This window comes from Platalea leucorodia (genome assembly GCF_965183815.1).
Source record: "Platalea leucorodia genome assembly, chromosome: 8".
NCBI classification, from domain to species: domain Eukaryota; kingdom Metazoa; phylum Chordata; class Aves; order Pelecaniformes; family Threskiornithidae; genus Platalea; species Platalea leucorodia.
This window is the reverse complement of record NC_138830.1, coordinates 37,752,503-37,776,746: the sequence shown is the minus strand read 5'-3', so window position 1 is coordinate 37,776,746 and position 24,244 is coordinate 37,752,503. Positions and strand designations below refer to the sequence as shown.

General features: G+C 42.0%; 1 protein-coding gene across 3 annotated transcripts in view; it reads right to left on the bottom strand.

Annotated features, from left to right (window-relative positions):
• Window positions 1–19,548, bottom strand: part of SLC12A4 (solute carrier family 12 member 4) — a gene marked incomplete at its 5' end in the record, with an annotated part of 50,441 nt that extends 30,893 nt beyond the window's left edge. The window contains 3 exons of one of the 3 annotated variants that reach the window (XM_082319663.1): window positions 2,820–3,097; window positions 17,541–17,601; window positions 18,695–18,852. In XM_082319663.1, coding sequence (XP_082175789.1) covers window positions 2,820–2,991 — 172 coding nt within the window. Of the gene's footprint in view, window positions 1–2,819; window positions 3,098–17,540; window positions 17,602–18,694; window positions 18,853–19,274 lie in introns of those variants that run through there. The other 2 variants (XM_082319662.1, XM_082319661.1) reach the window with 2 other exon arrangements.
• Window positions 19,549–24,244: the final 4,696 nt, after the last annotated feature.

The following is a 24,244-nucleotide window of genomic DNA, read 5'->3' as shown; positions in this document are numbered from 1 at the left end:
ATCAGTATCACAGGTGTTACTCTCAGGATAGAGTTATTTCTATTTCTACTCCTCCATTCTCATTAAAATAGAAAAAAAAGTCACCTCAAAGTAAAATTTACAAGTAGGGTCACAACTACAATGCTATCTGTGCCTTTATTCTCTAATTTTCCCCTTTAAAACTATTTCTTATATAGAACTGTAACAAGTGAAAAGACAGTTCAGAAGTTCTCAGATCTGTGGCTCCCATTACACTCCGCTTGACAAACAAAAATTCCTCTCTTTTGCCTGTAACTCTTCACTCCCTGCTCTTTCAGCCAATACAAACTAAAGAGATTTCCAAGAGTATCTCCTTAAGAAAGGATCAATCCAAGGAATACTTTTTTTTTCTATTTACAAAAAAGTAACCACTAAAGAAATTGAAAATGAAAGAAAAAAACTGATTATCTCAAATGAAAATACTGCAAGTTAAAGAAGCATTGTACACTGAATACATAAGAAGCAGGAGATTAAACAGATGGATTTTTGGTGCCTATTTTCAACGATTAAGGTAATCAATTCAACAAGGCTGCACTAAATTATTTTAATATAATTGAAGTGAAAGTATCTCTGCATTCTAAAATCTGAATCAACTTACACAATGAACATAACAGGGAAACAGAAGACTCCTCCCCTACATACAGTGATCAGCATGTACCACACCGTTACAAAAGTAATTGCTATAAGCGAAAAAATTATGAGAAAGTTCGGTACTCTTCCTACTGAGGGGAAGGGATGCATGGAAAGCAGTACAATTTGCTGGAAATTGCTCACAGGTGCTTTGAACAAAACAATGTTCACAAACAACAGAGGTCTTTTTAAGCTTCTGGAAGTAAACACCTAGCTGACCAAAAATATTTGTAGACAGCAGTCTGCTGTGTCTACGTGCCTATTGCTTTTCTCCCGGCTCTAACACCAAAATGTTAATTAGCAGCTGCCTTGCACAAGCGGGCTAGGCTTATTTCCTGACCCCACCTAGACGTGAGAGGTGTTTACGTTGCTGTACATTGTAGAATTTTTTGCACAGCTAGAAAAATATCAGTAAGCTTAGCAACACAGCATCAAAATAAAATGTTTATCAACTTCAGCAAAGGTAAATGTTTACCAAAAATCTGCAAAATCTACTCGCTTGCTGTATTTGTTATGTCTATATTGGCAGAAGGCGTATACAAGACCAATTTTGCTGCAGTATGTATTGGAAGCTGTGCTGCAGTCCATTCTGTCCTATTGCGGTTTAAGTACATTTGCGATTTTTGCTGAGGAAACAGAGTTATCTGCCATATTGGTTTTACTCATTAAACTGGACATGGGTGCAAACGATAATGACAACATTAACAGAAATACAGTCTACTTGGTTCTTCAAGACTTTGGTCTGTGCAGTATCTCCTCATCGCTACACTTACGAAACACAGCAAGGTCATGAGTAACTTTGGTTTGTTTTCTCATTTTCTGTATACTAGCTCTGGTAACTGAATGTTTGGAAAAAATCAAACTTTTTTTTTTTTTTTTAAATCACTGAGTGATGTTTAAATCAATTCTTTGCTGTCTTAGTTCCCCTTGTTCTCCCATCAGGAACCTTACCTTACAGATGCAGCTTACCACTGTCTCAAAAAAAGTACAACGGGCGTTCCCGTACTCGTAACGCCTACAGAAACTCTCACCCTTTTTATGTATAAAATCACACTGTTGTCAAGATAACTTATACATTCAATCTCAGATTTTTATATAAGATGACAATTGTTTTGCTCTTTCAAAACGCCAAGCCTCTCATTACCATCATCGGTATAACCTATCCTTAGTTAAGAAAGATTACTTCATACCATCTCTCTGAGCCTGACAAAGACCATTGACTTAACATGGATCTTCAAGTTAACAGGCATTATTTTTTAGATGCATCTTCATTTTACCTCCAGTTAATTTTTCACAATTGGTCTCTTCAGAAGCAATCTCTCTCAAAAAGAGCTTCCAGCTCCCCCGCCCCCCGATTCTCCATTTGCATTTTCAAGCATCACCCGATTCCTTCCCATTAGACTTTCCCTCTGAATCTGGGTCCTTGGTGTGCTTGCCTTATAGATCTTCCTGCACACAGGAAGCCCAAACAAAGCAAACTGCAATAGAAAAAAATCAGTAGAATTACTGATTGGAAATAGAGTACTGTTTTTGCAATTGCTAGGGCACATTTTTCTCCCGATGGAAAAGTTCAGATGATAGAGAAATACAGATGGCTTTTTACCACATTCACAACACTGTATATACAGATTACGAATTACTGTGGACAATGCAAAAATAAAAGTGAACTTTGAAACTGCATGATTCTACTGATCCAATGAAACATTAAACCCCCTCTCAAACACTGTACACTTTCAACAGGAAGCAAAGGAGTGTAAGTTTATATTCAAGTTCTTTACAATAACATCCTATTTTAATTTCACCAATATGTACAACTGGGTGCTGCAGAGATACGTGCCAATCCAAGAAGAGTACTGCATTGCTAAGTCAAATACAGCTAATTAAATGATAGCCAAAATCACCTTCCCCACAGTTGCATGTTTGGTGCAATCTCTACTTTTCAGACATATCAAAGTGTTCATCTCATTTTCTCTCTTTCCGCATTCCGTTTCCAGTTCCATGAGTAAAACCTATGGCAGATGACCATTTCCTCAACAAGAATCACAAATGTAACTTGACAAAACAGAACAGAACAGACTGCAGCACAGTATATAATATGTTCTGCGATAAAAAATTTGTCTAGTATAGTCCGTCTGCCAATGAGCAGTACCAGCAGCTTCAAAGACACTTACTTGCATGAGAAGAGCTTGTTATCTCCATCAGTTTTGGAAGAGAGCAGAGATGACCTCGGAAAGCTACTCCGGGGAATTCTTGCCCCAGCTTCACATGAGGACAGTTTACATTCTGAAGCATGAAGTCTCCTGGGCAAGCACCATCTTGTGAAATGCGTACAGTTTTCAACATTCTTAGTTACCAAGTCTTTGGTCTTGGACAGTGGCTATGTGGTGTTAGCTTTCATCATGCAAGACTGTTTTGCAAGGAACATTTCTTAAAGAGGGAGCTATATAGTCTGCAACAGAGAATAATTTATTTGTCTTAGTCCCTAATTAATCTCAATTTTTGAGGCAGGGAAGCTATATTCCAAGTAGGTTTCCTCTTCACTTGTTTCATTGCTTCTCAGTCTTCGTTATCTTTCAATAATTAAGGCATTTTATTTCTGAATGCTACCAGTTCTCTTCTAAACCAAATAATTCTATTTGCAGCCACCACTACAATTATACAGTTTATCTAAACATCTCTACCATAGTTCTCTGAAGTTTTTAGAGCTCCCCTACTCAGGTATGGACACAGGTCTGTACAACAAGGTTCATCATCATGTGGATCACCTGAGTTCCGGAAGATGGACCAAAGATGGTCCATGGAACAAAACCTAAAAATCCTAAGTGTGCATACTCCCATACACGCAAACACACAAACGCAGGAGACAGAATAAAAGCAATAAATGGATGTCCAAACTTTTGCCTAACTTTTATCTCATTGCCAAGAAAAAACACTGTGGCAAAACTGTAGCAGATATTCTACTGACTGGTTTTATTTTGTTCTTCTCCAAAAGGTTTATGCTGTCTTTATTAGAGAGAGAGAGAGAGAGAGAGAGAGAGAGAGAGAGAGGGAGAGAGAGAGAGAGAGGGAGGGAGAGAGAGATATTAAGAACACAGAGGACAACATTCACGTTACTGCTTTCCTTCTGGAAGGGCATTAGGCCAGAGACAAACAGTTTCACTGCTTGAGCACGCTGAGTGCAAGTCTTTCGTGCAAGCCATTCTGTTTTCTTTAGTAAGCGAGGGATGAAAACCAGAATTTAAAAAGAACTAGACAAAACACATACATGAAAGTAACTACAAGAAAGACAGATTAGTGAGGATAAATGAAAGCTGAACAATTGGGCACAGAGAGACTATCGTAAAGAAAGACCAGGAAGCTTCACAGTGATGAAGTCTACTCAGCCAGACTACTAAAAGAATAATCATCCCTGTGAGAACGTGGCAGGAACGGCTGCATGACTCTACCTGTCGAGGTTTTATTCTCCTCTATTGTCAGTTTTTGAACTCCCTTAAAGAAAAGCACCACTCCCCTACTTCATCATTGTTCAGTTCAATAAGTGGAAATTAATCTTAGAACAACTTCAGATCTTTCATTTTAGACATGACTAACTCAGAGACACTCACCTAGCTGTTATGGAGGCTCTATCTACCTGACAAGTTAAGGCATGCTGAGGGCACGGATGGACACAGTCTGACTAGCTTTAGTCTAGCCAGCACAGATAACAGGAGAAGTGAAAAATATAGTAATGCTAATTAAGCTGCAGTAAGGCTTAAAACATTAAATATATATATATATATATTCCCAAGAGGGCTGAACTTTGATAACAAACTTATGCCGCTGTGCTTTTACATGCATGTATCTGAGCTAATAAATGCAAGTTGGTAGAGGCACATACACAACGCTCAGGGTATCTCAAGAGCAACGCACAGACTCTCAGACATGCTTTGCTAGGCAGGCAAGCTGGACAAAGCTCCAGATATGGCTACGACCTGTGACAATGGCATGCAGAGTTGCCATAATCCTTCCTGCCTGAAATATCAGGAGCTAAACCTTAACTGAGGGGCTAAATTTCTTCAAAGAATTTTAGCGTGAATTAGAGTACAAATCAGAGTTAGAACTGAAATGCTAGGCTTGACAAAAAGAAACCCATTGGTTTATTTACCTCTTTGTAACTGACAAACAGCAGATATTTACTAGAAAACCAGCTCAAAGGACAGCCCAACACTCCTCCCCTCAACATAAGTTAATTTCTAGAACAGCACAAGAGCTAATATCTCACTTGTAATTGTACCATGTATGTACAGACTCCTTTGTGTACGCCACAGTAAAAAAAAAAAAAGTAATGAAATACATATTGAATAGCAGCTAACACCATTTTTTTCTGTTGTTCAGACACTATTTTACAAGCATCACTGGCCACAAAGCCAGCTAGGGACACAAACTGAACCATTTTCATGCACAAAGAACATTACTGAATCTTAGACTTTTTTTAATAAAAAAAAAATCACTCGTATTTTTAATATTCCATTTACAAATAACACTGGAATCTAAGATTAGAAATTAGAGTTGATGATACCCAAGCAGTTGGTGTGGACTTCTTTTAATCTAATTTCAGCTATCTAAACAGCAGACAGTTATATCCAACTCATCATGGAGGCTCGCTTTTTACTCAGAAAGAGAAGGCTCAAACAGCCCATCCCTGGAGTGCCTCTTGTGTACACGCATCTTGGCATGCTGCAAACTACCTCTAAAGAGAACCTAACTTAAATAAAAGCCTCATTTATAGATGGTTTAAGGTATGCAAAATTTATCCCACTTTGGAAAGCAAGTCAGTTCTGTTCCAGTTTATTTATGCTTTTCCAGATTTTCATGCGTCAAGATCTTCTGCAAATTTCTACACTACTGGTAATTAGGCCAGAATTCAGTTTGATTTTTTGACCACAAAAACAAAATAGGTTTGCTACACTTACTGTTCTCATAAGACCTAGAAGCAAATGAATACACCCAAGACAGGTATTCTACAGTAAAAAAAACAATGGGATTGCTGCAAACAGAAATTATGTTCAGGTAGAATATTTCCTCCTTGCATAATCAGGTAATTTTATTAGTCACAACATTATTTTTGAAGACATTTGTTCACAGCCTTAAGGATAAAGTTTTAATGTAAAAAGCTGTCCATGTCCATTTTTATTACACTTTGGGGTTTTGGTTTGTTTGCTTCTACAAAAGAAACTGTTTGAACACAGTTCTTGAGAAAGCATTTTCCAGATGTTAACAATGATATTACTTTCCCAAGCACTTGTATTGTGAGATAAAACTTGGTTCCCTCCGAAAGGCTGTGCTATGTTCAGATAGTGTTCTACTCATCCTCCACCAGCAGTGACGTTTTGCAGAACTGAGTATTGTTGAAGAACAGAAAACCCTAAACAAGTTTCCTGGCCTTTCCTAGTAGCTAAAGAACACCAATATCTCCACATTTCAGCAGCAAAGCATTCAAGAGTATTGCTGAAGTGTATCAAGAGACTGTCATATGAAGATAACCGAAGAAACATGTAGATGAAAATTTCATTTCAAATACATTCTGAAATCTGCTTATATACTTTATTTATGTGGCTCCTCACATGTGGCTGGGCTAAACGAAACTCTTATTCATTCTCAGGAGTGTTATGAAACCTCTTTCTTGGTTCATTCAGGAGACTATAACAAATTATTCAATTTACAATTATAATTTGGCAGAGATCATTACCTATAAATTTCATAAACAGAAATCAGATATTGCTTCTTTTCTTAAATGACTCCCTTTCAACTGCTTCGTAAAAATCCTAATCCAATGTCAGTAACAGTCCAAAGTAGAGATCTTATTTTAAAATAATAATAATTAAAAAAAGAGAGCCTATTAGAAATGTTTGTTCCTCCATGGACAACACACACAGCTAGCCAGAAACATGAAGCATTTCTAAAATGAAAACTCTGACTACAAACCCATTTATGGCAGCAGAACAGGCAGCTGACATCACAAACTGATAATGAGCAATACTTATTTTCACTTTAGCTACAAAATAGTCAATATTATCCAAAGCACTTCTTTCATGCAAAAACAGAAATTCATGATTTAAGATTTAACTTTCAGATTTTTCAAAACTGAAAATGAGAATTTCATTATTTTGCAGTGGCAAAAGACTGAGAGTAACATTTCAAGCTCAGAAAAAAAAGTTCTCAAAATATTTTGAAAACTTTACTAAGTTCTTGTGGGTGGTGGTGGGGTGTTTTAGGTTTTCTTTTGTTTTTTGTTCTTTTTTTTTATCAGGAGTATATTTATATCAGAAATAGGAGAAACAGGAAATAAATAACATTGCATCTAGTTAGATAAAACTCAATTCACACTACAAACTAGGCATTGGTAATGAAATAACTAACTGAAATCTCTTAATGCCAGTTCGCTTACGACCTTGGGCTACCAGGTCTTTTTCACTGAAGGTGGCAGAAAGCATGAGCTGTAAATTCCAGACTGACCCAGTATTTTGTTAAAATAAAGGCCAAAGTTGCACTAGATAACAACCCATGCAACAATAAGGCTGTATGAGAGGAAAGAGTAGCAGAATGAAAGGACAGATCTTTACCTGGGTAGCTTTTAAGGAGCAAAGAGATCCTCTGTACTTCAAACAGGCTCAAACTATAAGTTACACTGACGACACTGAACTCTCACATGCCAGACCCAGACACATGCTTCCATCAGAAACTGCAGCTTAAGGCCAAACTATTGCCATTCATGGGTATTTTAAGAATATAGCATGTTCATTCGCCATTTTAAGACTAATACGTAACATCATTTGCTTCACTGTTAAATTGACACTGTCATTAAAGTTTTGAGTTTACCGAATTTCACCCAACAAGTAAAGGTGTGCTTCTTAAAATTCATTACACACTACACCGCAGATGCCATGTACATATTTATAATCAGCAACAGCTTTGGCATCTACAAAAGTGACACAAAAAAAGCACACTTTTACCAAAACGTAAATTAAAAAGCTCTGTTGTTGATAATATATTAGTTCCTCTGAAACAGTTCAGAGTTCTGAAGGCTGCATTTGTTTGTGTTCTGCATGAAAGAAAGAGCCAAAGCTTTCCCAGACAACAACCTACGCAACGGTTAGGCTGCACCAGAGTACAGAATTCAGTGTACGATTAAGCACAGATCTTTGATTCATCCCTAGATAAACATGTGTGAAGTTACTATCAAACTTCTACTGTACTTTGCAAAACCAGATTAGAGAACAGCTTTACCAATTGAGTTTACTGACACTACACAACTCAAAGAATTTAGCAATTTAATAATCCTGTGTTTCAGAAAGCACAATGATTTTATTCTTTAGTTAAGATACACTGATAGTTTCAGAACGCTATAATCCTTTGTAGGTATTAATATCAACATGAAGTACTTACCCGTTAGCAACAGCTCTTTGCCATTTTCAGTAATTTGGTTTACCATTATTCTTCTTTCTGCTCTTAGTACATGCTTTAGTAAATGCCTTCTTTGTGAAGTCCTGAGGATCGGACAAGTTGAATAATATTGTATTCCCAAAAGAACTTTTTTCTGCCTCCTCTGACAAACTGACTGCTGGCTGCAGTGTTGAATGGGACTGATCTCCTTCAGGAAGCAAAAGGGTTTCTTACAGAAAGCTAAGCCGACACCGATATAATCCTGGCATTATAATCCTTTCAACACTGAGAAAATATACAAATGTCAGGATCTTACTGAAAATGCTATTTGTGAAATCCAAACCCAGCCACATTTAAGAGGCACATTGCCAGCTGTTTGCACACTTATTCAGGAAAGTGTGTGCCACAACTCTGCTGCTTGCTGAGTGTGGAATCAGACAGCGTTTTAAACCTGCTAATGCCACGAAAAGTATAGCTCTGTGACGTTAGCCCTCCAGGCATTTCAGCTTTCAAGTGAAAACAGTGATGTATTTCTTTCCATCTTCAATACTTTTTACTATGATTACCCATTAATGGATGAATCATATGCAAGATGACCAAAAAAAAAAAAAGCATCAGCATGATGAAATGGAGGTTTATATAAGACACATAAGTAAATACCAACTTAATGATTCTAAGCAGTTCATAATTACCAGAACCCACTCCATTCTGCTCATTCATAAGGAGGTCCTCCGGATACCAGCACACACCACGCTGAGACTTATCTATGTTATACAGTAGGTGCCATCACCAAGAATGCCTATGTAATTAAAGATGCCAAGTCACTTTTGAGAAATTGGAATTAGGAACTCACATCACTTAGGAGCTTTCATAATATAACTTGTCATTGCCAGCTGAAAAACACACTATAAAAACAAGCTTTGTACCTCACTGTAATCCACTTCAGAGGTTCTTTCATGTGGAACGACTCCAAATCATTTCTCACGACTATCCTCCCTGAAACTCCGTCCCTTCACATGCATGAAGGCACCTCAGATACAGCACACCCTGTATCAAAATATAGGGAGAAGCATTCTAGCATTTTCCCTGCCTTAGGAAAAGCCTCTTACCTTGCTGTAAAACGTTCTCACTTTTTCTAAGAGACATCAGCATACCTCTACGAGACCAGCATGCAGATTCCATGCAATGTTCAATTCACCTTTCTCTTCGATACCAAATATGGAAAATTGTTTTCAGCCCTATACCTGTTCAGCTGACCATGGCTAGGCGGTAAGAAAGATAAGAGAACAACAACAACAGAAAATCCAAACTCCTACAAAAAAACCCCCTACAACACACACCACAATTTCAGACATACCTGCTCCCTTCTCTAGCTCAACATGTGCCAAAGAAAGAATTGTACAGGCACAAACCATAGAGTGAGAACAAGCAGATGGGAACAGTGACCATTAAGTCAATATCGCCACCAGCTCAAAAAACTCCCTACAGGGAACAAGTGGAAATAGAGTAGATACAAGACAGGGTGCTAAATATCTCCAGATATACAGAAAATAACAGAAAAAGGAGGTTTAATTACTTTGAAAATTTCAATGTATGTACATTCTATGCATTACATACTATACAATGCACATTAACAGACACCTACTATTCGTTCCTAGAAGACAGTAGAAAGACATCTGTAATTGGTTACAGCTTATTGTGAAGCCCTGAATGTTTTAAGTTTTCAGTTAACTCATATAGAAAGTGCTGAACATGAGATTTTTCTTACATTTGAGAAGTACTTTGTTCCATGTGAAAACAAAGCATGTGAGAGATTTTTTTTAACTAAGGAAAATAGAGAAGAAAGAAAAAGAAAAAAGACAGATAAAAAAGAGCTAAGCTTGTATATGCTCCAAGGATGAAGAGCTGACCTTTCAGTGTGAAATGCTACAAACAGCCAAAACTCACTGTCACTCCGGTCATAATACTTAAAGAAAGTACAAGTCAGCATGAGACTTCTCCAAGCAAAGGAAGTCACTCCATCCCACTGAACGTTTTAGAGGGTGGAGAGCGCCCTGACATTACACATGGTAAGCAACAAACCACAGTACTTGTAAAATACTTATATTCAAACACACGTTTATAAAGAGCTCACAGGTCTTCCAAAATAGCACAAAATATTTCACACTGTGCAGCACATAGCACAGACCAAGACAAAGTCAGGTATCTGCAGACGCCACAGTGGCTATTATCATCATTTTTACAAAAAGTTCATCAGTTTGCAAGAGCATCAGGGCAAAATGAGTACAGCACATTAGCTTGCAGAAACTCTTCAAGGAGCAATGGGCGACATTAGATCACTTGGTCTTCTGCTCCACCAGTCAGGAATTAAATCAAGCACATGCAACAGAATCTAAGTCAGAAGAAACTCGGGACCTAGAATGGTGAGTGAACTGAACCACTCCTGCTATACATATGTTTCTACCACAAAGTCCAGAATACAGTGTCTTAAAAGGGCAAAGGCAAAATATTGCAATTAAATTATTCTCGGTGTGTTGCCCTGAGTTAGCTTTAGAGCTCCCTGCATGTATGCTAAAACACATCTTAACACAAGGCAGATAATCATCTCACTGTCTGGTCACATAGTATTGGGATTTACCAAACATAGCTCAACTATACTTCCCTTTATATGTTTGGCTGCAATGTCCCTGAAATTAATCCCAGACATTGCCACCCCATTCTCTGGAACATACAGCCACATCAAAAGTGAATGGTTTGCGTCTCCTTAGGCAAAGTAGCCAAGATGTAAGTTATATCCACGTGGGAAGTGAATTTGGATAAGGTTGGCAAGGGTTGGCTTGTGATGCTCTAAAAACAGCTGTGCCCTGGAGATCATGTCCCAGTACACGGTGCAGAACACAAATACAAACCAAGGGAAAGGAAGGGATCCTGTTGGGGGGAGACAGACAAGTGGTATTGCTGCTGAACACTTCATATTGTAAAATCACAGACTGGACAGTGAAAACCTTAGTGAGAGAAAGCCAAAAATATTCAGGAGCAGTAGGTTTTTAAATCAGACCTATAAGACTATTAAAGAACCTCTACTTCCGTCCTTTGTGTCAGCTCTGGATATAAATATATACTATAGCAAGCAGTAGTAAAAGTGATGTCAGTTATATTATTTAGAAGTGGATCAGGAAGGCAAAGCTCCTGAATGCAAAGGCAGAAAGCAGAGGAGAAACAGCAATGTGCTGTCCTCCATCACAGCCAGCAGCAGCTACACCATGTTCTTGAATTACTCTGAGTCCTGACTCAGATCTGACCTCCTACATGGAAATCCAGAGGTGGACTTTGCACACAGTAACTAAGCTCCAGGCTGCTCAGCTTGCAAGCAGAGACAGGGTCATAACATAAAGTAGCATCGCTATAGATAATTTTATGAAAAACAATTATACTCCAGGGCATAAAAATTGTGTTTTACTGCAGCAATCAGCAATTTAAGGTATGTAAGAGCAAGTCTCAACAAGTTTGCCCTCCTTAGGAGTTACTCTAACTCAGCAAATGGGTAGCTTCTAATGGCACACCATAAAAATCCTTTTTTCCCCTTTGACATGGAAGTCAAAGGCAAAAGTTTGGATGATCTAACCTGCTTCACAATAAGGAGTTATTTGCAATGACTGAATGATGTTCTGAATCCCTCAGATGAACACAAGAAATTGCTGGCTACTGGTAGGAGATGAAAATGAAGGTTGGCAATTAGATCGTAGAAAAAAAACACATACAGTTTTGTTCAGGCATAATTAGCTTGAACCTATACATAGTATAGCATGCCTCTGCCCTAAACACAGAGCTCTGCGTCATCTCTCCTCTCCCAGGATCTTGTTATACAATCTCTGCTACAGTTCCCTGCAAGCCAGCTTCCAACATCAGCTTACAGCTTTCATTCCAATTTTCAAAGTAATCAATGGATTACATCCTAATTATATTATAGACCACGTGTCAATCAATGAAAGAGGCAGGCTTCTAGGACAATGCAGGTCACTCGGCTGGAGCAGGGAGAAGGGGGCAAATTAAGCATTCTGGATTCAAGGGGATGGACCTGTGTGACAAACTTCCAGTGGACATCAGGCAAACCCAGAATCTGAATACCTTTGGAAATGCTGCTAAGCCGTGCCCTAAGCAAAGGAGCTTCCCCGTTTCCCGGCAGAGCACAGTGACCACCAGTACAAAGGTCGGATGGCCGTCCCCTCACCAGTACCAGCAACCTCCTCCCTCGCCCCTTGCCCCAGCTGCCCAGCCCAGCCTGGCACTGGCCTCTCATCTTCTGCTCAGCAAAATGCCATTTCATTTAAGTTTCTGACAAGTCTTAGGCTGCCTCCAGTCAGCAAAGCATAGCTAACTTGGCAAAACTGCCAAGTTATCAACCTTCCCCATTCATCCATAAGCTAATTGAGTCAAAGCTCTTTTTGGGTAATTAGCATTTTATTCTGCACATTAAACTCCACCTCTCTGTCCTACAGAGCAGAATGAAGATCAAAAGATGATTAAGAAAAAATTCCACCAAGTACCTTTAATAGCAACAAAAATTTTGAAAAACATGTATTCCCAGAACTGTTCTAACCTATGCCTCTGTTGCTCAGACATGAATCAAGACTGCTTGAAAGTAAACAGTCTTCTTTTCCAGGCCAAACCTAATACCTACCACAAAATCTAAAGCCCTATTACATGACCTATTAGGAAAAAATGCTACTCCTTTAACTCCAGTAACTTTTTATGGTTCAGAAGTGACAGTTTGAGACTCGGGAAACAATGTTTAAAATTAGAGTAGCTAAGGACAAATAGGCAGTAGACAGCCTACAAAATAACCTCCAGATATGTGTGCAGAGGATGGCAGAAGAAAGGGGACCTGTACTGCATAACAGTAGACAAAACGCTGTCATATCCAAAATCCAGAGAAGTTTACCCTACATGCATTGTAAGAGCTGTATTTTTCCTGGTCATGTAGACTTTTTATATTTAAAGACAGACCGTATTAAATGCATGTCAAGTATTTGATTTTGCTTAAAGACTAATATTTTTTGTGTCTGGTATTTCATTATTTTGCTTGCTTATAAAGAAGATATTGTTTGCTCAGCATTCACTACAGCAGCCACAGTGAAAGATGCACAGTTCTCCACGCATGACAAAATCCAAGTATACTGAAAGAAACCATCCAAAGCAGCTCAACTGAAAGAACAAGAATGGTACTACTCATTCCTAAGGGATCACTTGGCATCATTTAAACAGATGCTTATTGAAAATTCATTATTAAGAAAGAGTAAATCTAAATCAGGCAACAAAAAATACTAAAACTTTCTTATCTGTGAGAATAAAAATCAGCTTGGTACAATTAAGAGATTCAAAATTTCCAATTCAAAGGTTACTGAAGACAATGGAAACATGCCTGAAATGCAATTCCAATAGGCTTTAGACCATGCCTTAAAATAGTGCATTTTTTTTCCTCCATAGTTCAGGTCACAGATCAAAGTATTTAAAGAAAAACTGAACCAACAGGTTGAAGACAAACCCTTTGATCAAATAAATCTTGCTCCCAGATACTGGTGATAATAGCAATTTTTCTGTAATATAAATCAGTCTGCACATTAAATTATTTGTTACATCATAGTCAAGAACAGGTGTAAATCTTTAACTTGGTCTTGGAAGGGGAAACTCGCCAAATGCAGCTTTTCTCTCCCTGTAGCACTGGGTGTCCCCCATTCTACTATATGCGCTTAAAAAGAAAGCAGTGATCACTAAGTTTGATTTTCCTCAAAGATGTTGCTGTTCTTTAACCTCAGTGAATGGCATTTATTATGTTTGGCTACGCTTCCTAGTCAATGAGGCTGCAGAGTACCTTAATCTCCATTCTACACATAACTTTAGAGCAAAAGGCAAATTTAAACTTTACATCGAAGATGATGCAAAAACATATTCTTTACTTTTGCTGCAGTGGGGAAAAGAAAGGAAATGTCACTATTTTCTTTAAAGAAGTGAAACACTTGAAGAAATTTGCAAGGGGAAATTGAATAACACACACAGATCAATTTTATACATGAGATAGATATGTACTACAAACACAATACAAGAAACCCCAAAATTTATTTTAATTTCTTTAGAAAAGTGCAGAGATTGGATAAAAGATATAGCCTCGGCATGTAAAAAAATCCCCAGACTTAGTCTCAACTCAAGTTTGAAATGGGTGCTTAGCAAGTCAAAGGAACAAGCATTTGCAGGTAGAATTAGATGGAAAATCATGTCTTTTCATGTGCAATTGCTTAGCCTTCTAAAACAGGTGTTCTTCAAAATACAAAAAATCAGCAGCTACAAGAGATCAACAGAGGGTTGTTTGGGTTTTGGGTTTTTTTAATCTTCTCTTAGTTTTTTGCAACACACAGACCCAGACATACACATTTACGGGAGTTGCTTTCAAATCACTTAGACATATCACAAAGATCCTTCCCCGAGCTTTTCCAAATAACCGGAATACCAGAGAACCCACAAAAAGGCCCATGTTTTTCTATCTTTAGCTAAGTCTGCTGGCCACCAGCAGTTGGCACCAAGATCCCTTTGGTACCGGACAGCTGCAGCCTCTCCAGCTCTGTCTTAATCACTGCACAAATTAGAAGAGGTATGAGAGACATGCTTAGCAAAAGTAACAGTTTATGCAGTAGCATGAACTTGTTTCTCTTTCTAGACAAGCATTTTTATAGATGAATTAAACCTTACAACATTCTAAAAGAAACTTGAGGTATCCACCATGGCCTCTACTAAAATGAGCTGCTTGGAGAAATTCCTTTGCTTACAGGCTACGAAGAAAGTATACACCATCTCCTTCACCCACCCAAGTAATCATGTCACAAAGCACTTCTCCACTCTCATTTTTCACATACCACACTCTTATCTTTCCTTATCTGAAGCAAAAGTCCACTTATCTATCCACCTGTACTGTTGAAAAAAGTATTCTGGAGTTTGGCACTGCTATCAGTACGCTGCTAATTGCCGACTGCACAAACAGAAGGAGAGAAGAGAAAAGAAGACTTCACAAGGATGACCCTGCTGCTAAGACCCCTTTCAGGACCTGCATTTCAAATTATAACCATTGTTGTGCGTCCTACAAGTATCTTACAAGTATCCTTTATGAAACAGGAACAAATATTGACATAGTTAGCACTCACAGGACACCTTTCATATCTCCAAATTTACATGTTAAACTTCAGAGAGAGGGAAAACAGATGCCAAGCTTAGCAGAACAGAAAAAAACCCTTCCTCATCAAACTGCAACTAAATGGAAGAAGATGCAGCCTCCATGCCATTTTCAGCAAGACAACAGTAAACAAATCACCAGAAGAGACAGTTCACTGACATCAGTGTATTTCTAATCTCAGCTTACTTTCTTTCCTCGCAAACAATTCAGAGCTGCTGCCTCAACTCCTCCCCAGGCTCCCCCCTCCATGACTTCTTCCTGCAGTTTTGAGGCAACCTGAAAAATGCTGAAGATGCACATGCTACAGAGGTCACGCAAAAATATTCTGCTACGACTACTGTAACAGCACCGTTTACCCCACTGCTGCTAGCAGAAGTTCTTGAATATAAGATAACCCAAAATATATTTGGACACATGTTTCTGTCACTCCTATTAGCTGTAGTATCTAATCCATTATATGACTAATGTTATCTTATCTCTGGATTTTGCCAAAACACCTACGTATAAGAATTAAGTGCTTTGAAAAGGAATTTTTGAATTATTTATGTATCCTCATTGAAGGTATCTTCAGACATATTTTACATGAGCTTTGTTTTAAGTCTTACAAAAGACTTAAAACCTTTAGTAGTAAGTTACCACATATTAAAAAGCAGTGAACCAGGAAGAGGCTTAAAGTAGAAGTGCACTGCCATCACACCAGAACTTTCTTTAGCCGTCTTCTCCAAAATAGCTTATTGCAAGTGACCAGCATGATCTGTTGCTGCACAAGGGCACTGTACATACCGATACTGTAAGCATGAGGAAAAGGTCTCAAGTCTAGTTAGAAAACTCTGGGCTGAAAAGAAGCCACATGGTAACTGGAACATAAGCAGAGCAATTCATTGGCAAAACCCAAGGGTGGCAGCTGACCAAAGCTGGTTAGTGACACCAAGCTGATTAGTGTCTCATTTCCACAGACAAAAGTCACAGGAAGATAAATAACTTCCCACAGGACACATGACATTGCCGCACTTCAGTTAACAGGGTGCACAATCACTGTGGAGCTGAGATTCCTATTAAAGCAAAGCTTATTTGGTTTTTTCAAACACTATTCAGGCCCCACTGTCCCTCTTCTTGCCCTGTGTACCTAACCTAACATGCTGGCATTATTTCAAAGACTGAAGAGATGCCAAATTCCCGTTTCTCATCCCTGCCAATCCATAAAGCAGGGCTCACATGTTTGTCATAGGATCACAGGATAATTCTTTGTACTTCTTTTTCTAAATGGAAGATGTCAAAATCTATTACAAGCAGTGGCAGTTGGTGGAACCTGCTTAGAAAAAAAAGGCTGATTTTATTCACAAGCAAGCACTGGAGCTCTCTGAGAAGGCTAAATTATTGCACACTGACTAATGTCTTCTTGCGGAAATGGTTGACAAGAAATTCTACTGCAGAATGGCTTCACATCTGTAGTGTTTAGATGACACCGTATCACTTGATGCCCTAAATAAAGCAAAATTCAGAAAAAACATTCAAAAACAAGGCTATGACAAATAAAGGTTGGAGTGAAAAGGTCAGAGTGAAATAAGAATCTGTCAGAATCATAAGCAACAGCCTAAGAGATTGTGCAAGGAGCACTGGACAACAGAACCACTACTTTGCACGCTGTTACAGACCAGCTATACACAGAGAGCATTATGAGGGAAACAACGTTATGAGAGGCTACGGTACTCTGCGTAGGATGTAGAAAGAAGCACCAAAAACCAAAGGAGTAACACAAGGGAGTTCAGATTCCCCTCTATAGAGCCATAAACCCAAGAATCCCAGGAAGAGACAGAAAAGCGTAGTGGGGAAGAACATGCTTGTCAGTACAGGTAGGCAAGACAGCATATCTTTATACATACACCCTGAGGATATGAAACAACACTTAATTACTGTGAAAGTAAATTAAAAAATAGAAGGCAGTTATAGTTCAAACAGAAACAGAACTAACTACCGTACATTAATAGAGATGGTACTAGATATTTATCGATTTCAAAATAAAGAGACTTAGCTAACTTCCACCAGCATGGTTCTGTGCTGCAGTCAGAATAGCAGTGCTTAAGAGATCACAGCTTGCCAACTACTGATAGACTGTGACGGGCAGCTGAGTATCTTGAAGCGTGTTGTTTGCACACATCCTACAGGCAACCTCACAGCCAAACGACAGGCAGTTTGAGTTGACCTTCCTTTATCCAGCATGGCAGTAGCTTCCACAAGTCACACTTACCAACCCGTGGCCAAAGCTAGCTACTGGAAAAAGTACTCCACGAGGTTTCCACCTCAACCTGCTGAGATGGGTGAAAAACACCTGTTACTTTCATGCACATGAACTGTATGTTAAGTAACCCGGGAGTAAAACAGACCTTTTTTACAAAATGAAGTCAAGGCCGTGTACAGCCTTTAGGGCTAGAGCCTCAAATTGTCTGTGATAACAGGCATCTACCTTTCATCATTCCAAAATGCCCACGCTAGAACTGGGAAGCAGCTGACATAATGGACATCAGGCCTATATAAGCTACTTGACATATGAAATCTAAAATTCCTTTAAAAACTATGCCAAGAAAAAAAAAAGAAAAGAATGCCACATATCGGAGACTGAAGCAGAGATTCACAGAGAACTGAACAAGGTGACAAGGCAGGAACTGGACCTTGATCTCACGATAGCTGAGTATCATTCACCAAAATGACCTTTTTCTCTTCCTTGAGCACAGGCCTGAGCAGTGCAGGCTCCCTTCAGGGATTACTGTACATCCAATAGCATTTGCATTCGAAAAGTTTGACTGCACGGGCAAGGAAGAACAGGTCAGGTGTTTACTGATTTTTCTTTTGTTGCCTAGAGGCAGGCATGATTCACAGAGGGCAAGTCAGCTTCACCAGCTGAGCCCATGGGAAGATCCTCTTCCTAAAGGTTACAGAACTAAACATAACCAAGAAAGAAAAAAGAAACAGATCCCACAAAGAGCTAAAACAACATTTTAATGGAACTACTCTACTCTCCAAATCTAAGCGTCCTTCATTTTCTCACTAGAAACGCTTACTGTGTTTAAATTGACTTATACCTAAAAGTCACAGCAAAACACCGAGACAGGCTGAGCACTGTTACTAGCTGCCTGATGAAAAAATGTACTTCTCAACCCCCAAAATCCCCTCCTACTTACGTGATCCTCTTCTGTAATTGGAATAAATTAACCGCTAACAAAAAGCAGCTCTGCCTAGCAGGAGCAGTTGTGAAAGCCACACAGACACAATACACATGCTGTAGTATTCAAGGGCCCAGTTTGAGAGAGACAGACCTAGCTGGGCAGGCGCATTTTTTAGGATGACATAAGCAAGAAAAGCAGCCACCTGAGATTCGGCTAATTTAACCGAATTTTCTCTCACCCGTTTATTTTGGGAGCGGAGCACTGGAAGTATCCGAGCGCATCTCCACGTACTCCTATCACCTCTGGAGGCTGCAATTTGTGGCAGCAACGATAACACCCGGCCCCCTGCGCCGGCCCCGCTCCCCGCTATCAACAAGTGGCTGCGGAGCGGAGGGAATCCCCGGGGCGGATCCCCGAGGGTGCCCGGCTCGGCTCGGCTCGGCTGGGCTGGGCTGCGCGGCGGGAGGGCGCCCCGGCCCCCGCACCCCGCGGGCACCGCCGCAGCCGCGCTGCCGCCGCCCGCCCCGGGCCGCAGGCGCTGACGGTCGGCGGCAGCGCTCATCCGCCGGGCCGGGCTCCCCGCGGGCCTCGCCACGGCGGCGCGTCCCGGCCCTGGCAGCAGCGGAGCCGCCGCCCGCCCCGCCGGACCCCGCGGGGGCTCCTCCCGCGGGCGCGGCGCCCCCCCAGAGCCGCTGCCGCCGCCCCCGCCTTTGTCTGCCGCGGCCGGCGGGAGCGGAGCGGCGGAGCCAGGCTCGCCCCGGGCCCCCCCCGGGAGCGGCCGGCACCGCCGCCCCCCCGCCCCGGCCGTGCCCGCTCACCGTCGGAGCTGACGGTGTCGTAGGAGTCGCCAGCGGCGGGCGCCGCGGCCGGCTCCCGGTAGTCCACCCAGCTGAGCCCTTCTACGCTGTCATACTCGGCGCGGTGCTTGTCCTCCACCGGCACCACGGTGAAGTGCGGCATGGCTGGCGGGGCGGCGAGGGCTCCCCGCGGCACCGCAGCGAGGCAGGCGGGACGCGGCGCGGAGCCGGCGGCGCATTCCTGCCCCGTGCGGTCACTTCCTCTCAGGAAACCGCGCTCCTCAACTCCACCCATTCCCCTCCGAGCGCCGGGGCGGCGCGGCGGCCGCCGCCCCCGGGGCCGACGGGCGGGCAGGCCGGGGCCGCCCCGCAGCGAGGGCCGGGCGCGGGGGAGGGGGTCGCTCCGCCGGGCGGGCGCGCTCAGCAGCGGGGGCGCGGAGGAGGGGCCGGAGGCGGCGAGGCGGCGCGGGGAAGGGGGAGCCTTCCTCCCGCAGTCATCGTGACAGGAGCCGGGCCCGGAGGCGGCGGGAGCCGCGGGGCGGGGAGGGGCGGGCCCCCTCCGCGCCCTCCGCCCGAGGCCCTCCCTTGCCGGGCCGCCTCGGGGAGGAAATTTCCCTCCACCGTGCCCCGGGCCGCCTCCGGCAGCCCCCCCCCCCCCCCGCCGCCATTGCTGGGCAGGAGCGATGCGGGGAGGGCGCTGGCGCGCCGCGCGCAAGGGAGGGGGGCGATCGCCGGGGCGGGGGCCGATGATCGCCGGGGCGGGGGCCGATGATCGCCGGGGCGGGGGCCGATGACCCCCGGGGCGGGGGGCGATCCCCGGGGCGGGGGCCGGGCGGCCGCCGCAGGCCGCATCGCGGGAAGCGGCGGTTCCGCCGGCGGCTGCCGGGGTGAGGGGGTCCTGCGCGCTTGCTGCGGGGCCCAGGTGGCCGCGAAACCCCAGGAGGGGCCGGGCGGGAAAACATCAGCAAGTGAGGCGCTGGCAGAAAAACCGGGAGCCCTGCTAGGCTGTGAAGGGGCAGAGCGCGACAATTAAAAATTCTTACGGCTCCAGCAGACTGTTACACCCCGGCCTTCGGCTAACCAACAACAAGCTGACGACAGGCTTTATTTTTATGCAAGTTATCGTTAACTTCAGAGGCGGCAGCTGCCCCCGCTTCCTGCGTTTGCGGTGGCAGCGGGGTGGCTTCTCTCATGCTCACTCTCTTCTCTGGCTGCATGAAACCCTCAGAAATAACGTGGCACACGGAGCAAGCCCAAGGGAGACAGGAAACATGGCTGCACAAAAGACTCAGGGGGAGCGCAGGGTAAAATACGACGCTGGGGAAATTTGAATGCTGGCTGGAGCCAAGGGTATTTCTAGCTATATGCAAAGCAGACAGTTGCTAAGGCAGCAGACTGCCAGGGCAGATGAACTGTGGCCCTGCTGCTCAGGCAGGGGCCTGGGAGCCGGGCTCGCACCATTGTTTTGTCCCACTAATGGAGGCAGTGGGGTGTGCCACCCCCTCCCAGCAGCCCGGACCGACACCTCGGTGGCGGCAGGTCCATAAAGCCCGGGGGACGCCTGCCTCTCAACGTCTTGTCCCCAAGGGAGCAAAATTCGATTTTGCTTCACATTTGAAAAAGCTGGCGCCGGTGATGGGTATCTTGGCCTTCGTTTCATATATGGTAGCCTTCACATGGAGTTTAAACATGAATTAATAGTTGATAATGCTATTTCTTGTCTGTGTTTGAAAGCCGGCCTTGAAAGTAAAAGGATCCCCTTTTAATGCATTATGCAGTTGTCAGAAAAAAGCTCTAGAGAACAGTTTGTGTATTTTACTATGGAATATCAACTCAAACTAGTTCTGTAGATTTTTGACTAAAATACTCCTTAAGCGAGAAATCTGTGTGCAGTGACAAGTCAATCCAGTAGTGACGTAAGTTTTGTCTTCGGATTGCATAGGAGTCTGTGGGAGAATATAAAGCTTAGAGCAGAGGAAGAGGGCAAGACTAGACATTTCCTGTGCTCCGAAGAACCTTAGCCCTGGCTTTCGAATTTGTCCAGCCTTTTTGAGAAAGCAACCCCCAGGTCACTGGGAGGAAAAAGAAAAGTGTAATGAGGAGAAGAGAGACAAGAGGGAGAATGCTTTGTTCATGAGACCTGAGTCTACTTTTAATCAGTTGGGTTTTGAAATAAACAAGAAGGATCCATGCTGTGAAGTGACTGCTGCCAAGGGGGTACAGGTCTCTCAGTTCACTTAACACAAACTCGCTGGTGGACCACCTCTGGGGAACGCCAGAGCAATTACACCTCTTAGTATTGATCAGACAGGTGGAAGGACTTCTAAGACTCCTGTGCTTTCATATAACCTACATTTTACTTTTGTCTGTTTGCTCTGTTAAGGAAAACAACAATGATCTTCATGTGGCCATGTGTATCTCAATAACAGCCTCATCAGTTTTGGAGGAGAGAGAAAATCCCCAGATTTTCCTCTGTTCAAAACTCATGGTATCTTGAAGACCTAGGGTGAGATTTCCCCTCCCCCCCCCCAGTAACCCTAAAATGATCACATTTGTAAATACGATCCCACTGAGGTCTGTGAACTTTTACCAGCAATTTCTGTGGGTAAGTTAGGCCAATTTTGATGATCTAGAAAGCATTTCTGTTCATTTTAGAAGCATTAGTTCTGACAGACTGGAAACACCCTAGTGCTCCACTTAGTCTGCTGTCCTGTCTCCAGCAATATTTTTCCCTCGGAGGAAAGTGGAACAATGGGCCAAAAAGTAGCATTTTCTGTTTAACCCTCTTTGGTTGAATTATGTTTCATTAGTGTTCATAATAAGTATGACCTAATAAGCTACAGTCCACCAAGAAAACAGGAAAATTAAATATTAATTGATAGGGGGCAAAGAATGTTATATAGAAAAAGGGCAAGATGATAACTCACCTGTAAGCAAGTTAGTTCATGCTTAGGCTTCTGTCGTCTTCTTTCCTGTTTTCCACTTATAAAACTTTTGAGTGAAAGTGTCTGGTTGAAGTAAGCTGTCCTAGAAAAAGGAGACAGGGATTGTAAGAAATAAGTCTCAAGAGTTAATGTTTTTGGAGCATGTTTATTCAGGAAGAAGAATTAAACTGGGCACTTCCTTCTCATCTTGCTTTTGAAAGCAGGTCTGGCAAGGAGCTATCTTTCTTTAGGCACCAAAAAATGCATCTATGCCGCCATAAAATGTTTTAGTATCATGAAATCAATGGCACTGAAATTGTACCCCATGAGGGGAAAAAATAAATCAAGCTCATGCACATATACCAGCAACTCCCCTCTCTGAAATGGAAACTATATACTTGGGAGAGAATTTAGCCCTAGGAAACTATTCAAGTTTATTGAAGCAAAAATATTTCTTTCGTCTAAAGACAATGGTTCTTCACTAACTTGTAGAAAGCCCATATTTAAAGATAACAAGTTATCTACCCATATCAAGCTTGTTGTTTAGCATCTGGTTTGTAAGAGAACTGAAATGTTAACTGGGGTGATTGACTTCCCCCCCCGCCGCGTATGAATACTGGTTGTTACTTCTGAATGGTGTGAGTGGCCATCATAAGCTTAAAAGTTGCCTGACATGAATATGAGGCTGGCATGAAACTAGATGATCTGCAATACTACAGTATTTATCTGAGACAACATTGCGCTCTCTCATTAAATAATGGGGATGAAAATTACCTGTTTTCTACAAAGCTAAATGGAATTTGGGAATGATTTCACATGGGTACAGACTGGTCAGTGAAAACAAAACAAAGAGCAGAGAGAAAAATATTAATTTCCTCCCCCCCCATGCACCCCACCCGCCACCCCACCCTCGACAGAGAAAAACTGCACTTCTGAGAAGTCTCGTGGTTTCACTCCAAAAGACATTGAGACCAGCTTAGCAGAATCATGGCTGAGATCATGATGAGAAAAGGCCTGAATTTTTGATACTCTAGTGTAGATTAGCATCAGTGAAATCAGCAGCCTAAAGATCAGCAAATTCATGATCTCTCTGATACACCATCAGGAATTGCTTTTAAATTGTTTGCTTATTACCTGTAAATCATATAAGCAAAGACACAGTTCAGTTCTTATTTAGTAAGCCACTGCGTATTTGTGAACTACCTTAGGAAGGTATAAGCTTCCAGCTGAAAGGTCAGTACTCTTCCACAGTAAACAACTGTGCTATTCAACTCAAAAAAAAAAGGTGGTGTGGGAAACTCTGAGTCTTCTGGAAGGGTGATTTGGTAAACTGCTGAAGGGCCTGATATAAATCCTCAGGGCAGGCAAGCAAGGTCAAGTTTGCGTTGAACACTCCTTATTACAGGTAACACCACTCAAGCATTAAAAAAAGCAGCTCGGCTTTTACAGCCCAGCATGAGAGAGTGAGCGCACACCACATCGGCTGTTACAGGAACAGACTTACGCGTGCAAGGTGTTTTCGTCCATTCCCTGAAAGACAGCAATTTACAGGTTCTCATACGGTGCTCACACAGTCATCCTAGAAGAAAGTGAACACAGAATTAATACCAGCATTAGTGATCACTTTTAAGGATATAGTAGAGGGAACAGCCTGTCTCAGCCCTCACAAAGAGATGTAGTACACACATTGGAAGGCCCTTGTAAATGAGCTCTGGAGTATGGTTAGCTTATGGATGTGCAATATGTGATGTTAACCTCAGTCAAACAACAAAAAGTAACGTCATTTCAACTCCTCCTCAATGAAAGTGATTTGCCATTTGTTTAAGGATAGGAAGATCCAGCATCTGAATCTGTTTGAGGACAGCTTTTCTTATCTTCCCTTCTTCCTGAATTTCATGGGCAGATGCCTAATTTTAGATAAACTAGTTTATTTTTTCTAACTAGGAAAATCAAGGCTAAGCAAAAAGTATCATCCTTAGAAATAAATGTCATAAAGTTACAATTCAGATTATTTTTTTTTTTAATTCATCTGTAAAATTGTGTTGCCCCTAACATTGTTTGGAGTGC